We start from the raw sequence: 17,604 nt of genomic DNA on the forward strand, positions 1-17,604 counted from the left end.
AAAGTTCTGTTCTAGGTCCTATTCTATTCCTGATCTATACATCTGAGGTACTAAAGATAATAGAATCATTTGGTTTTTCAGGTCATGCTTTTGCGGACGACTTACAAATTATTGTTACGAGCAGACCAGATTCTTTTAAATCAGAATTGGACAAATTGGTTAAATGTTTGTCTAGGGTCAATAAGTGGATGCAAAACAATGGTCTAAAACTAAACTAAAACAAGACTGTTTTTTTACCAATCGGAACATGGCAGGAACTCTCAAGAATAGACATAGATTCAATAACTGTTAATGATGAGGGCATCCCATTTTGTCAGACAGCAGCTAGTCTGGGCTTCATAATTGATTCAGGTTTGTCAATGAAACAACACATTAAGAAGCTCTCAGCCGAATGCATGTTTCAAATCAGGAAAATCAATCAAATTCGATGATCCCTAGATACATTAACGTTGCAGACGTTGGTTCATGCATTTGTGCACTCACGCGTCGACTATTGCAACAGTTTGTTTTATGATTTACCTGATCTATCCATGACTGTGCTGCAGTCAATACAGAATCGAGCCGCAAAAGTTGTTGTTGGAGCTCTAAAATACGACCATGTGTCTCCAATATTGAAGGAACTTCATTGGCTAACCGTCGACAAAAGAGTGTTGTTCAAAATTTCAACACTTGTCTACAAGTCTATCAACGGTTTAGCTCCATCTTATTTGTCTGACAGGTTCGAAAAAAGATCTTCAAAGGCATCTGGAGCACACTTGAGATCTGATGTTTCAAACCTGCTGCTGATCCCAACAACAAGTCTCCGTATAGGCTCTCGTAATATTGCTGTTTCTGGACCAACTGTTTGGAACGACCTGCCTGCTGCTCTCAGAAATCCGGACCTAAACCTGCGTGATTTCAAGAAAAAACTGAAAACTTGTAATTGTAATGCATTATTGATCAATTCTTTCTGTTTGGTCGACATGTTCTAAATATTATTTCGTATTTTCGTTATATTGAATCGATTACTTTTTCTGTTTATGACCAAACTTTAATCTTAATTCTGTACGATGCATTATGATTTTTCGTTTTTTATTTCTCAATTATGTTGTTAAGTTCAGTTTTTGTTAGATAAATATTATATATATATATATATATATATATATATATTTCATTAACATTGATACATTTTTCTCCTATTAACAATTTTATTTTATTCTTATTCTAATTTATTCTCGTTGCGTTATCACTGAGAAGCTATTTCGAGTTGCACGGTGACCGAGCCCACAAGAATTAATTTTCTTTTTTTGGTCTCCAAATCATTCATGCTTTTTTGTTTTGTTTGTTTGAATAAAGGTGATTTGAAGGGATTTAATTTGACATATATAAGTTGAAAAGAATTGTTGACAAATTTGCCCCTTTGCGTGTGATTTATGACTTAGGTAAGCGCATGGCACTTTGGTTCGACGATGATTGCCGACAGACTAAACCAATCTGCAGACAGATGGAAAGGTCTTACAGAAGATCTGGACTTTCATTGCAGTTATTAGAGAAAGAAATGAAAATCTTGTTATTTTCTGTTAAACTGTGAAATTTTTGACTTTATTAATTTTCGTTTTTCATATATAGATTTGCACATTACGTTTCATGATACGTAATTTTCAGATATATGTACATTTTGTTTTTAAATGTGAGCGCTCTTTCTTTGCACTCATCTTCATTTCTAGCAAAAATTTTTTGAGAACTCTCAGAGTTTTAGTTGCAAATGAATTAATTCCATAATTAAAGTTATACCAGAAACTTGAAAAAATAATTTAAAGCTTTCTTTTATAATTTTTAAAACAGTTGGCAAAACTCAAATTAAAACGTTATAATTGAAACAAAAAATTCTTTATTTCTTACTTATATAGATTATATAAGATTCAGCAATTGCTGGTTTCGTTGGGATTATAGTTGGTAGATATTGTATAGTTGATGGTACTGCTTTTGTTGGCATTGTTGGGATTTCTAAATTTCTTAGTTGGGGTGACTCAGTGATGATGCTGGTTGTGTGAGTTGTTGAGGTCTTTGTGGTTGATGTTGAAGTTGTTGAAGGTGTTGCCGTTGTGGCGGCTGAAGTGCTTGCACTTGTGGTATCAAACAGTTTTGTGTCTGTAAATGTTCGTGAGTTGAAAACTTAAATTTGTTTGGCGATATAAAAGACCAATAACACAATGAAACAATGCGTAAATTTATTGTTATGTAAAAACATTTAATTGGCCATTTTTAAGAATTCATTCAATAAAACACTCAACAGAGTATTTTATTATTAATATAATTGGATTTCTGAAAATTAGGAGGCACAGACTGACCGGCGACTTGCACTCTGACGCTGTGGAACATGCTTCTAAGACCATTGTTAACATTTACTGTAAGAACAAAACTGGAAAAAGAGCAGTTGATGTCCAAACGTGTTTTGTCTATGGAATCTTTTATGAAAACACCATTTATGTACCATTCTGTGTGCCAGGCTGTAGATGAGTCGGTTGCTGTTGGCTGTGGTGATGAGAAAAATAAGATGGTTTCGTGATCTGAAGGGTTGAACATTGGCGGCGATGATGACAACGTGAGGGTTGTTAATGATGTAGATTTGGAAAGAGATGGAGAGAACGAAGGTGAGGGCGAGACACCATCGCAAATGAAGGAGACGATGTGGTTGTGTGGCACGACGATGCTGGATGTGTTGAATCCACAGGATGGAAACCCTGCAACAAAAAAAATTTTTTTTTTAGGTTTTCAATTGTCATTGTAGGTAAGAAGAAGCAGACTATCAATAAATTTGTTATTTTTATTATCAACTTTATTGAAACTGATTTACTTGGACCTTTTTTCAGCATTAGCATACTCAGTTTTAAACATTGACATCTAATTAATTATTACAAACACGAAGCACTACCAACAGGTAATCAAAACTAGCCAAGCCAACATTGAGAGTATTTCTTACTACAGTAGTCCAAATCTCTCGCTTATGTGCTATATTTTTGTTAATTTAAACATTACTTTCTTTCAACTGAACATGAACAAATGCAATGGACAGAGCAGCTTGGAACATACTTCTGACAGTCAGCATTGTGACTCTCCCTTTTTTGGCCTCGGCTTCGGCGCTGCTGTCCACCAGGACGCATTTGTAGGCGCCGCTTTGGTGAAGTTGAATTCTGTTGATGTTGAGGTAACAACTGCTGGCTACTTTGTTGCTGATGGGATGGGAGGAGCGAACGACGTAAGAGATGTTGCCCGATGTCACTTCCCACTTCACTGGCTCTGCTAGTCGGCTGGTTCAGGGAAACATATTCAAACTAACATTGAATGTAAGTGAAGAAATAACCAACAAAACATTAGATTTAGATCTGACACCGAAGTTGAAGTGTGATCATTTTTAATCAATCAATACAGGACACAGGTATGTCGGTCCGCTTCTGATCATGCGTGCGTGTGTGTTGTGTGTGTTTTTTTTATGTATATTTGCAATGTGTTTATGGGTGCTGTACTTCTGAGATAGATATTACTGTTTACACAATTTTTATTTTTCACGTGTTTTTATAAAATCCAGCACAATTTTGCAGTAAAAATCAAAAGTTTTCTAATTTATTTACAACACAAAATTATTTTTTTCAAACAGCTAGCTTTTGACCATACAAAAAATTTTTTTAAATAAAAACTCGTTGCTGCTTTTTTTAATAGTTTTTTTTATACGTTTAAAGATTATTAGAATGAAATAACTAATGACAAAAATCAAGTAAAATTTTTAACATTTCATTGAGCATTCACTAACAATCGTTCCAAAAATCATAAAAAAGTAATCGTTCATTAATTCATTTCCTATGCCGAAATAACAATCATGATAACTTGGCTTATGAAATGAGGAGGTAATGAGATGATCCCCTAAAATATGAACCAACTTGTTTAAAAAGTAGATACACTCGAGACTGACATTGGAGTTTTCTTCGACCACCATGTCTGCAGACTGATACACCAGGTGAGGTGTACTCGACGCTTGAAACGCTGATCAATTTTTACATCAATTGAAGATAAAATATAATTTATTTTAATAAATATAATTTATAAAATATAATTTATCTAAAAATATTTTTAGATTTATTTTCATAATAAATAAACAGCAAACATAAATTCCCTGACGTGGATTGGAGAACCGGAAGGTAAACAATTTAACTGTTGAATTATTGAGGATGTGATTATTTCTGCACTGGTACGTGTTGCGAGTCTTGCTTGATAGGGCTAGCAGGACCACTGAAGAGCGTGCTGTCCGGTGAATAGATGTTCAAAAAAGCAATAATCTCGCACAAGCAACACTTAATAAAATGTAGCAAGCGATCATGTTCAACAAAGAGGTCAAATAAATTAACAACAGCTGATTGAGCAAACCAACAATTGACTAAGTAGATGTTGTCGTCGGTTTGAATCATTTCTGGAATGCAGATCTTGCTTGGTGTTGGAGGGCAGGACAGGATGTGAAAGCCTCCTTCCGATCCTTTCACTAACTCTCTTGCATCGGTTGAGTGGCAGGAGGCTAAGTGAGTGTAATGTTGGATGTGACTTTGTGTTCCATGGAATGTTCGTTCAATGTAAATTCACGTTGTGACGTTTGATATAAACCGTGAGCAAAAATTAAATTGAATGATGTTACAGTTTTAACAGAAACAATTTGAGTGAATTTAGCTTATCATAAATCAACAAAATAATTTTATCATCTCATATTATCAAAGACTAACCAAATGTTTCAACTAGCATTTCGTTGGACATATCAGCACCAAACTCGTTACTGGCCCAACACCTGTACACTCCTGCTAGGACGGGCTCCACCAAGGTTAACGTTGCATTATGTGCTCCATTCTTTATGGAATGATTAGGTAGCAGCCAGTTGTAGCTGTGTTTGTTCAAATTGAGATGCGAAAAATGGGTCCAAATATTAAAAAATAATAAATCAGAATAATTAATAGAATCATTATTTTATTTGCAGCAACAATTTGCTACTTTTGAAGTTGAAATAAAACTGTTCCTTGCTAATTATAAACTGAAAGAAATTTTAGCTGTTGTATTAGACGTTCGAAATAAAGCTGATATGATTAAAAAACACAATTTTGTTTTTTGTTTCATTATACTACTTTTCGTTCTTTTCTTGTTTCTTTGAAATTTATAAGGTTAGTGAAACTACGTCCAACTGAATGTGTTTTCTTGTTGAAAGTGATTTTGCTACGGAACAAGTTTTTACGACTCTGAGAATTTTTGACGACATATCTTTGACTTTCGTGTATACTCGCTCGGTCAGACTCTATGTATCGTAAACGTAAGCCTTATAAATCTTTCTATTATCTTACTTGATTTTAAAATTTTTGATGTTTCTCACAAGTTTCGTGATTGATTGATTGATCGATTGATTGATTGATTGATTGATTGATACACTAATTCTTAAGCGCAACATATTACTGGACCAATATTCATGTTGTTGAATGTATAACTTCATGCTAATTTTAAGAACGAACGTGTGGTTGTCTGTTAATGTACGGAGCCACAAAACTCAAAATTTGGGACAGTATGAGTATAATAGTAAATGAACAAACGTAGGTTATCAATATTAATAGCTCTCAGTTATCGTCCGTCTTGCAGTTGTGAAATTTAAACTTTGGCATTTTTGAGTAATCCGCTAAAACACTTTTCCTTATTTAATGTGCTAATGGTTTAAACTTAAATGTAATGTTTCGAAACCTTTACCCTAACTCTGTCTAGAAAGAAATTTTTTAGTTATAAAATAAAACGTATGTAAAAATTTTTAAACTAAAAGTTTGGTTATAAAAATACAATTTTAACATCAAAAGGTTAATTTGAGAGAAATATTGTTATAGGTTGATTTAATGCATGTACGTACACGTATCACGTTACAAATTACGTGCCTCCGTACAGACTGAAACACGTGACTCATGAATATTAATGTGGTACACTCAAGTAAGGCCACATTTTAAAATGGTACGTTCGACTAAATATCGATCGAGATGTTATGCTGGGCCGCTATTTATATTTATAAACATGGTCACGTCTCAGTGTTCAATCGTTCATAATAGGTAGTCTCAGTTGTGTTAGTGTAGTCTTTGAAATTCATTCTAAAGCAGGAATGAATATTTTACTGTAGCTAAGATACATGGTTGAATTTTGTGAACAATTGCAATGTTTAGAAAATATTAAAGTTTAAGGTGCATATATTTTAAATTTATAACTATTTGCAAATTTACAAATTAAACTCGTAAAATTTTATTCTGTGAAATAATAGTGGCTATAATTTTTATGCTTGAATTGTGCTGCATTTTATGACCGGCCTTAAAAGCCCTGCAAATACTAATTTGTTGAATTAGTTGTTTACAGGTTGTTAACAAATTTACCAAAAAGTTTTTAAGTGCAAAAAGTTGATCTTATTTCAAAATTTCTTAATTGTTGATATCGTAAAAGTTTATAAATTGAATACTTGCCAGATCCTACTGTTTGTGTGTACGGACGATGCTGAATGCACCAAAGATGTCAGAGCAAGAGTCGGCAAAGCTCAAGAGCCATTCCAAAGCATTAAATACACTAAAATTCGCATGCTGCGTACGTTTGTGGTCGGTAGCAATCCATGGTTCGGATGGTTGGACACTGAAAGATGAAGATGAAAAAAGAATTGAAGCATTTGAAATGAATGATTTAAGAAAAATATTGAGGGTGTCAAGGAAAAGGAGAAAAACGAACAAATGGGTTGTAAAAACGACTGGAGTACAACAAAAATTACTGTCTGAAGTCAAAAGGAGGCAATTAAGCTATATTGGTCACATTTTCAAAGAAAGGAAACACCGGTGCATGGAAAAAGATTTAAAACAAGGGACAATGTCCAAATCAAAGCGAAGAGGAAGGCAAAGAAGAAGATGGATCGATGACATAAAGGATTGGACGGATTTTAGAATGGAAGAGTTGCTGAGAAAGACACCGGACATAGTTAACTAGATGCAGCATGTTCCTGATGCAGCCTACCCTCGACCGAGGCTGGTTCAAGACAAGAAGAGACTGCATGCCTTGTTTTGCGCCGTTTTGCATGACTTTGTTTTATATCGTTTTCAGATGTATTAGGTTTGTGTGGCGATCTAAAATGCCATAATTTTTGTTAAAATGCTTACGCAGACAACAACAAAATCTTTACCTCTTGGTAATTGCATAAGTTTTTTCAAATGAAACACATTTTAAAAACAACGCTAGCAATTGAAATCCTCCAATAAATGCCAAGTCTTTGAATGATAAAACTTTAAACACGCACACGCACACATGTTCAATGAAACCGAAACAACGTGCACTCACGTGATGGGCTCTGCCCCGGTGGCCTGGCAGTCCAGTTGGGTGGGGTGGATGCCGTCGTGGAGGGTGGGTGGTGGGTTCTTCTTTAATATCAGTGGAGCTTCCTGAGCCAACATGTCTGCGGAGTGGGTTTCATCAAAAATTATTATTCCGTTTTGTGAAAGTCAAATGAAACTTTCAATGATTCCATCGTAATGAGGATGGTGTCGTCGTTGGCTGACTGACGATGAATTAATCGCTTTATTGAGCATTCTCATTATTGCTCATTCTCGCTGGTTCTCTCTACCGCATCAGTTACTTGTTTGTTTTTTTCAATGAGTTGATATAAAAATAATGCAGTGTTTCCCACACCGTAACAAACGATGTTTGCTGCTGTCTTATTGAAATGACAAGCAATACAATGAGCAATTCGATAAAATTAATTATAACAATGCCGTCTCTGTTAACGTATTCACCGGTAAAATTCTTTTATTGTTATTCAAGCCAACATCATCATCATCGTCATCACCATCATCGTCACCATCATTGTCGTCGTCGTCATCATCGTTACCACCATTTTTCTCTTGTTTGATGAACGAAATAAAACATAAAAGTGAACAACTCATCGTTCATTTGCTGAAGTAGGCAGACGACGAATCTGTGAACAATTAATTAAATTAGCATGACGTTTGTTCAACGATGACTTTCGTGCCTGCTAATTGTAAAACACGACAACGAGCCAATAGACATGACTTCAAGAGGCAACGAACGAACAGTGTGAACATCTTTCAAAAAATAGAACTCCTGGCAGTAGTATTTAAAGAAATTAAACAAAAAACGTACGAACATTTCTGTGGTCTACAAAAACTTAAATCATTTTTCCGATGCTGGTTTTAAAATGACTTCCTCACTCTTCGCAAGTCACTTCAAAGCCGCGCCTGTGAAAAGATGGGAGCCACGTGTGCGATTAATTTAACGTGAGCTTAAACGTCGGTCCCAAACAAACTTCAACAAACAAACTTCAAAACCATTTAACTGCAACAGTCACGCACACGCACTGTCTATCACATTTGGCAAAAAAAATTTGCCCTACAAACACACAACAACCACACACACACACACACACACACACACACACACACACACACACACACACACACACACACACTTACAAGACAACACGCACACGCACACACACCAGATAAAATTGAACACAGAAGAAACACGCTCACAAAAGACAACATACCACACAATCACATTGTTGGTGTAACATAGTGCAAATTGTAAGGAAAATAACAGAATAACACACATTTAATATGACACCACGCATAAACAAACAAACATGAAGCAAAAGATAAAGAAATTAAAAAAACTAGGGTGTGTGAGTCTGTCTGTTTGTGACACTACGTGTTTAATAAGTAAGCACTGCAAAGAGATCTATGGGTGGATTCATGGATTATTTGTTTGTTACTACCGCCATTGACTGTACTTTTTCTTTTTTGACTTTGTTTGACTATAGATAGCGCTTTTGAGAACTTTTTGATTTTTATTAGCGCTTATAAATGTTTCAATAATATATATATATATATATATATATATATATATATATATATATATATATATATAGGAACGAGGCTCTCTTTAATACAAATGTCATTAAAAATGGTTGCCTAGCGTGCGTTTATAATCTTTTATATTAAAACCTCAACACTTCTGAGTTTGTTGAATTCATATTTATTGAGAGGAAAATTATTATTGAGCTTGGCTGACAGTACTGTTTCGGAGTTAACCATCGTCGGAGCCTATTAGATCAAAAACACATAGTCAGAAATGCAAAATTTAAAATAAAATATTAAGTGAAATTTAAGTAAATGAGCAGTTGAATTAGTAAATTAAATATTAATTAAGTTAAAATATGAGAGTAACCTTCGAATATTAATGATATTATATATATATAAGGAAATATAAATGAAATTACCAAGATAATAAAATTACGATAACTGAGAAACGAAATGAAATTATAAAATTGGAAAATAATATAGTAAAGTTAGTATTAAGAAGCAGGTGGACGTATGTGAATGCAAAATATGATGTAATTATGGAAAACCGTTTGATGTGAGAAATTGGTGAGAATTGAAATTATTGAAATTAATGAAATTAAAGGAGATGGAAAAATATTGTAAATTATACGTGAAAATAATGAATTAAAATGAAGTAAAATAATTAAAAGTGAACAATATTAGCATGAAAGATAACATAAAGTGTTAAGAACATGAATCATTCTCGAACAGAGAGGCCAACGGAACCGAACACCGGTTGCACGGCGAAGTCACATTTTCGACGTTGATCATTTTTACATCGTTCGGCGTAGGTTGAAGATCGAAACGCCGAGGTTCGTGGCCAATACCGACAACAACTAGTGTGATGTCATCTCGGTATTGGGAATAGAGATGAAGTGTATGATCGAATTTGTGAAATTGTTTGTTGATGGTAGATTTGTTAGTGTAGAGTAGAGTGCCTCGCGAATCTTAAGGCGCAAAGGATGAGAATCGCGATCGACTATTGTTGTATTGGCATGTAGTACATCCTTAGTAATTTGTATATTATGAGAAATATACATATGGTCCTTGATAGCACCGTTTTGAAGATGTGATGTGAGTCGTCTGGAAAGAGTGGTACGAGTGTAGGCTAATAGGCTCCGACGATGGTTAACTCCGAAACAGTACTGTCAGCCAAGCTCAATAATAATTTTCTTCTCAATAAATATGAATTCAACAAACTTAGAAGTGTTGAGGTTTTAAAAAAAAGATTATAAACGCACGCTGGGCAACCATTTTTAATGACATATATATATATGTGTGTGTGTGTGTGTGTGTGTGTGTGTGTGTGTGTGATAACTAATTAATTTGTTAAAGTGTTAGTTAGTGTATTATTATAACAAGAATGGCGTTGATTTTTCACTTTTCAACAAAAATTCCAAGATGAAGAATAAGGAGGCAAAATGATAAGAAACAACTACTAAATTTTAGAACGGATGTTTGTTTTTTATTTCTAGCACACATTTCATAAAAATTTTGCATTTAAATATTTTGAGGATCAGAATGTTCGTGAATAAAAAAATTCTCTCGGCCCAAACGTTATAGAGGCATGTTGAATCTGACATACAGACACAAAATAATACAGATGATGTCGTGCAATATAACTTCGGTGCACTACTGATGTAATGTAACCCATGTATTTTAATAAAAAAGCTTATAAACTTTAAAGGGATCAAATATTCAACGCTGCTGAAACATCAGCGCACTCTCGTGAGAAAATTTTTGAAATGAATTTCAATAAAAATAAAATATCAATGTTTTCATAGATGGAACTGTGTGCTACCAACCAAATTTGGGAACACCGCATGGAGAAGGTTTCAAATTAATGATGCGTTAACAGACCCTGGCGTTAACAGAAAAATACTTTTGCAATTAACAAACTCTATTGAAAATAATATTTTTTTAGATTTTAGGAACGTTATTAAATCATTTTAATTATATTTTAATATCACCGGCTCCATCGTCATCACCATCATCATCATCGTCATCATCATTATCACCACCATCGTCACCATCATCACCATCATCACATAGTTATAATTTTCATTATGCACATTTCCACCAGAATAAAAATGATTGTTAATATTATGTAAGAATGTTAAGACAGTCAGACAGATGAAGAGACAATCATATAAACGAACGAATGCATAAACAAACGAACGAACAAATGAACAAACGAACAAACTAATAAACGAACGGAAAATCACACAAACAGACAAAAAAACAGACAGACAGCCAAACAAACAAACAATCATACAAAAGACTTACTTGCGACAATTGAACAGAACAATAGGATGACATGAAACAACATATGCATACCTGTGGGGATCGATAAATTATTTTTTATCATTCTTATCATTATTATTAACACAATAACAACAACAACAACAACAACAACAATAATAATAATAATAAAAGTAATATAGTTATTATTAGTAGTTCACATTGGCTGTTAAAATCATCTGTGAATCAGCAAATCACACATTCAAATAAGCGTCATAATGGCTCAGGGGTTGGTGTGGCCAGGTTCCATGTCAGAGCTACTTGGTTTAAATACAAACTTCTCCGAGTAATTTATAATGAACTGTGAAATGAGCTGTTTTGCTTAGACAAATATGCAAAAATGTTTGTTCCAAATTGAAATGAGGTATTGGATGATTAGTTGATTGGATGATTTGTTGATTGGATTATCAGTTGATTGGATGATCAGTTGAATGGATGATCAGTTGATTGGATGATCTGTTGATTAGATGATCAGTTGATTGGATAATTTGTTGATTGGATGATCAGTTGATTGAATGATCAGTTGATTAGATGATCAGTTGATTGGATGATCAGTTGATTGGATGATCAGTTGAATGGATGATCAGTTGATTGGATGATCTGTTGATTAAATGAACGGTTGATTGGGTGATCTGTTAATTGGATGATTTGTTAATTGGATAACTATAAAATTAATAATTATTTTTAGCTGCAATGTGAATCGATTAATAAAAGCACGGAGGAACATGTTCTGTGGCAAATGTTCTTGCCAGATTCCATGTCAGAGCTACTTGGTTCAAATACAAACATCTCCGAGTAATTTATAATGAACTGTGAAATGAGCTGTTTTTCTTGAACAAATATGTTAACATTTATTATTCTAAACATTGGCAACGACATTGCGTTTTTATAAATAAAAAATTGAAATCATCATCGACCACACCACCATCACCACCACTACCACCCCCATCAACCATAACAACAACAACAACAGCATCGTCAACTACAACTTGATATAACTCAGCCCTGAAAAGGAGTCTCAATATTAAGATTACAAGAATTTTTATTTTGAAGTTATTAGTGAGTAGTTCCTCATAACATGTTATCGAGAATAGCACTTCTGACTGATAAATATAATTTAATAATGTCATTCACCAAATTGATATTGATATATGATATATGCTGTGCATGCACCACACAGCAGACTCACACACACACACACACACACACACACACACGCACGCACGCACCCGCTTAGACGCAATATATATATATATATATATATATATATATTTATATTTATATATTTATATATATATATTTATATTTATATATTTACATTTGGTAGAATTTATAGAATATTGTAAAAATTATGGTCTATTACCAACATATTTATCTTTATATATATATATATATATATTTATATATATATATATATATATTTATACATATGCGTATAGGCCATATTTAGATTTTACTCATAATCAGCACTTATAAAGGTATACTAGCAGCCATGAACCGTTCAAAATTAAATTTCACCGTCGAACGCGAAAGTGAAAATTCCTTGCAATTTTTGGATGCTTTGATAACGCATGACGAACAAAGATTTACAACTGCAGTATACGTCAGAGCAACCAATAAAGTTAATTAGCTCGTTTAAATGGGTTAAGTGAATGTACGAAACAATTCAAAGTAAGTACGATAAAATCCTTCGTGTACTGTTCATTCAGGGATCCATCCTCAACCGGGGATCGCAATACAGAGCTGAAAAGAATTACTATCTACTGGTAAGTAACGATTACAAGACGTCATCCATTGAGAGCACCATTCAACGAAGACTGCAGCAAGATAGAAATATATTTGAAAACAACAATGACAACGACTTGATCCTATATTACAGAAATCATATATCAACTGCACATAAAATAGTCGAATTCGTCCTCAAACAAATCATAAAAAGAAATGTTACATCAATCAATGATACTAATAAAATAAAAATTAGGATACACTGCAATAATTGTAAAACATTACAATTAGTCTTAAAGAACAACTGCACTCCTAAAGACGATTCCGCTATGAAGCTTAATCATGTAATATATGAATTTAATCAATCAACACATACAACTCCAATAAACCGCTAAATTCTTGACAACAACAAGAAAAATAATTCACCAAAACACCAACACATTCTAAGAAATACTTTGATAAGCGAGGGAGCTGAATCTTGTGATAGTATGTGCACTGATGCGCTGAACATGGTGCATGAGGAAGTTGTCGAGAATGTTGGTTTAATCATTTCCTCTGTTTGATTCACTTAAAAATGACCTCTCTACAAAATTTTCAAACAAGTTTTTCAATGAATTTCTGAGGAATTTAATTTATTCATCTGGCAGGCCTCTACCTGTTCAACTCATTTGAAAAACATCAGCTCGGGATTCAAACCCAAGCCAAAAAGACTTAAAAACAAACAAATGAAAAATCATTTCATAAAAATTACTCAGCGTGCCAACAAATTTAAAATGACGCAACATGATTTCAGACTAGCGCACCTAGAGTTAATTTTAACTTGAAATGATCTTTCACTAAGTTACATTTTTCTTATAACAGGTCAGCTGTGAGAGTCGAACACCATTGGTAGAGATGTGATTTCATACCTCAAATCATTTTGATTGACAGGTTGTTAACTGCAAGACAATAAATAATTGGACAGTAATATTTTAGAATTTACTTGGAGCTTTATTTGAAAAAATAAAAAACAATTCGATTGTTAAACTTTCTTTACATCCTATTGAATTTGTCACCTGCATTTCCTCATAAATTTGCAAATTTTGTTTGTTAATTATACTTTGAAACTCTTTTTTAAGATTAGAGATTGTTTTTTTATTTTTTCGTTGTCAAAACTTGAAATTTGTCAACGAATCTGCAACTGTTTAAAACGGCAGATGTTGCAAAAACAATTCGTAAAAATTAGTAAAACTGACACGGCCTTAGGCACCTACATAGCCGATCACCGAAATTTCAAACATTATCTTCGAAACATCGCAGTAGCTGTCTGTTGAATTAAGGAAGGCTTAGTGAAGCAGAGTGGCGGATCTAGACAACTTTGACGGGGAGCCCAAAATTTTGATAGTGAAAAGTCCCCCCATAAAATTTTGAACATTTTCGAAATTGAGTGCGCGTTTTTATTAAAGTTATAAATAAATAAATAATTTATATATATATATATATATATATATATATATATATAAACAAAACAAAAGCGCATACTTACACACACACACACACACACACGTGAACAAACAAATACATAAGCAAACAAACGTACAAATTCAATGTATGTATTTATAAATCTATATGTATTATATATACATACGTGCATATTCATGAAATGTTCTAAAGTAAAGTTACTCAAGTTAATCTCAATAGAGGATTTGCAAATAAACATTCAGTGCTTCATTCGATTGTATGTAACAAACCGCCTCCTAATGCTTTCAGATATTAAAGAAAAGAAGAAACATAAGTAAATGATAGACCGGGCCAACGTTAATGTATATTTTCAAACTAATAAGCTCCATTGTTGGTGTGCACGACCATTCAATGCGTCATATTAGTAAGCGTAGGGAGGGAGGTTATTTTTGATTTCTTTTATTGTATGTTTGTGTTTGTTTGTGTTTGTTTGTATGTGTGTGTGTGTGTGTGTGCATGCGCAAGATTTTGCGTGTGTGTGAGCGTGCAGTGTTTGTTAGCCTGTTTATGAGCGTTACAAAAATTCTCTACATGCTATTGTTATTTGATGATTTCAACGTACCTGCTTCGTGGATGGATGGATGGATGGATGAATGGATGGATGGATGGTTGGATGGATGAATGGATAGATGGATGAATGGATGGATGGATGGTTGGATGGATGTATGGATGGATGGATGGATGACACGATCAATCAGACCAACAATGATGTTATTGACAATGATGAAGACGACGATGATGAAAATGATGATGACGATGTAAATGGTGGTAATGATGATGATGATGGAAATTTGGATGGTGATGCGGAAATTGATTTTTTTTGGCAAAACAACTTTGAAAAAAACGTTAATAATTGCACTGTTGATGGTGTTGATGAAGGTCATGATGATGATGATGAGTAAGAGGATGATGATGATGTCAATGATGATGCCGCTACTGCTGCTGCTTATGATGATACTGATGATGATGGCAATATTGACAATGATGACATTGATGATGATTTGATTTGATGATGATATTGACGAGGAAGTCAATCATAATCGATAATCATAATCAATAATAGTCAATCATAATCATAATCGATTTGGTTATGAGGTTCGTAACGAAGATACAATGATGATGAATTTTTCATATTGTCAGTATGCCCTACCGCAAATGCAGCTAAATGAAATTATTGTAATGTGTTAATATACGTTCGCGACGATGTTGTTAAATTCCAGCTCACTTCTTATTGATGTTGAAACCCTCGTTTGAAAACTCTTCTTTTTATTGATCCTTCCTCATCATCGTCTTTTTCTTCCTCATCATCTTCATCATCGTATCGTCATCATCGTCGCCAACATAGTCACCATCATCGTCTTCTTCTTCTTCCTCTTCTTCATTATCGTTATCACCATCATCATCGTCATCATCGTCATAGTGATTGTTGTCATTGTTGTAACTGCTACAAAAATGGGTGATATATGAGCGAACTCAATGCAAGACAAACAAACAAGTTGATCCTCCATGTTCAACGGTGCTTCACTTTTTAAAGTATCTTACTACTGATGATTATTTTATGAAATGCATTAATGTAATTTGAGTTTATTTCAAAACTTTAACGGTTATTCTGTTTTATTTAAAAATTTTTTGAGATCATTTTTTAAGAGAGCCACACTGATGAGATCTGATACTCCACCAACCTGACAACCATCATTCATGTTAATCACGGACACTCGCCACAACCACCAGCAAGTTGGAATAATTTTTCAAACGTATTTCTAATTTATTTTTTCAAGATTTCATTACGTGAACCTTAAAATTAATTGTTGCATCCACGTTGCACCCCCCTGCAGAAGAAGTGCACCCCTCTCAGATATTTCTCAATCACATATATAAAAGTTGATCTGTATAAATGCTTTATTTCAATCATTGAGGCTTCTCCTGGCAAAAAATTTGCCTAGGTGACGTAATTTGTTTCAAAATGTTTTGATCTACATTGTTCTGTTTTAATTGAGAAATGCCAAAAAATTTCAAGTTGATGTCACGAAAAAATGTCATCAGATTGTTGAAACTTTCATGTCCTCATGTCTCTCACACGAAACCTCAACATTCCTCCGATTTTTGCCGCCAAAATGTTTGAAAGGATTGTAATTCTAATATATAACTGCATTTAAATTGAAATATATAAGTTGGGGAAAAAAAGTTAAGCTATAAAATTTTTTAAAAAGTAAACAGGCGAAGGTTGTTTTAATAAATCAATCAATTATATTAGGCCAGCTTGAAATAAGTTTCCTAAAAACTTTCAGTACAGTCCCGCTGAGCATTTCGTGTTTGTTTCGTGCTTCATGATTGCTTCTTATTCATCAAAAATTTAATTAAATGTGCATATTAATAAGACAGTTTCAACATAATTATGCATCTACGTAACGTTGTAGGATTTGAAAAATATAAACATAAAATAAAAATGTATGTATGTATTGAGCTGAATTGAATTCAATTTTATTCATCTCATAAGCAAACTTGCCTGTAAACAATAATTTCGAAAAAAAATGAGCGTAATGTTAAAACCACAGCCAACAATTAAAACATGAAACAGTTCAATTCGGTTCAAATCAAATATCAAAATTGGATAAAACCAATTGACAAATTTTTTTAAATTGAAAAATAACGAACGTGAAATAAAAAATCACAAAAATATAATTACAGCGTAAAAAGCATAAGTCCAAAATACGATGAAGTCCGTATTGTTAGAAATTAAAGATGAAAAACGAGAGAACGCTAAAAGTTGTTATTATAATTAATAGTCTTCTTCCTCGTCTCCATGCTTCCAATTTTTACGCAATTAAAATCCCAACGATTAGAAATTGACCGGACTCTAAAAACTGATATGTCATAGCCATGACCAATAAAAAATCATACAATGAAAACATCCCCAAGTAAACATATCAACACATAATCATACCAACACATTGACACACCATCACACTAACATGCCATGCAATCACATTCATCACATCACCATGGTAGCAACATGCACTACTCTCCTTCAAAGGCGTTCGAAGCCCACGCACGCATCTTGAAAAGTTGTGTTTCAACATTTTCTAACATCGATGCAGTGACGGACACCCGAGAAACTAAACAAAAATCTTTTTAAAGATTCGGACGGAACGCGAGGTGGGATTTTGTG

At 33.6% G+C, this 17,604-nt stretch overlaps 2 protein-coding genes across 2 annotated transcripts; both read right to left on the reverse strand.

Moving 5' to 3' along the window:
* Positions 1–1,870: 1,870 nt before the first annotated feature.
* On the reverse strand, positions 1,871–5,272 carry HELRODRAFT_182820 (hypothetical protein; the record flags this gene model as incomplete). The annotated part of the gene is made up of 8 exons (XM_009033546.1): positions 1,871–2,130; positions 2,331–2,723; positions 3,019–3,290; positions 3,918–4,020; positions 4,156–4,278; positions 4,406–4,546; positions 4,749–4,903; positions 5,199–5,272. The coding sequence occupies 8 exons, from the start codon at positions 5,270–5,272 to the stop codon at positions 1,871–1,873; spliced, it is 1,521 nt and encodes a 506-aa protein (XP_009031794.1).
* Positions 5,273–7,349: 2,077 nt separating this feature from the next.
* Positions 7,350–11,244, reverse strand: HELRODRAFT_182822 (hypothetical protein; the record flags this gene model as incomplete). The annotated part of the gene is made up of 3 exons (XM_009033547.1): positions 7,350–7,468; positions 9,602–9,856; positions 11,196–11,244. The coding sequence occupies 3 exons, from the start codon at positions 11,242–11,244 to the stop codon at positions 7,350–7,352; spliced, it is 423 nt and encodes a 140-aa protein (XP_009031795.1).
* Positions 11,245–17,604: the final 6,360 nt, after the last annotated feature.

Source organism: Helobdella robusta (genome assembly GCF_000326865.2).
Source record: "Helobdella robusta unplaced genomic scaffold HELROscaffold_93, whole genome shotgun sequence".
NCBI lineage: Eukaryota > Metazoa > Annelida > Clitellata > Rhynchobdellida > Glossiphoniidae > Helobdella > Helobdella robusta.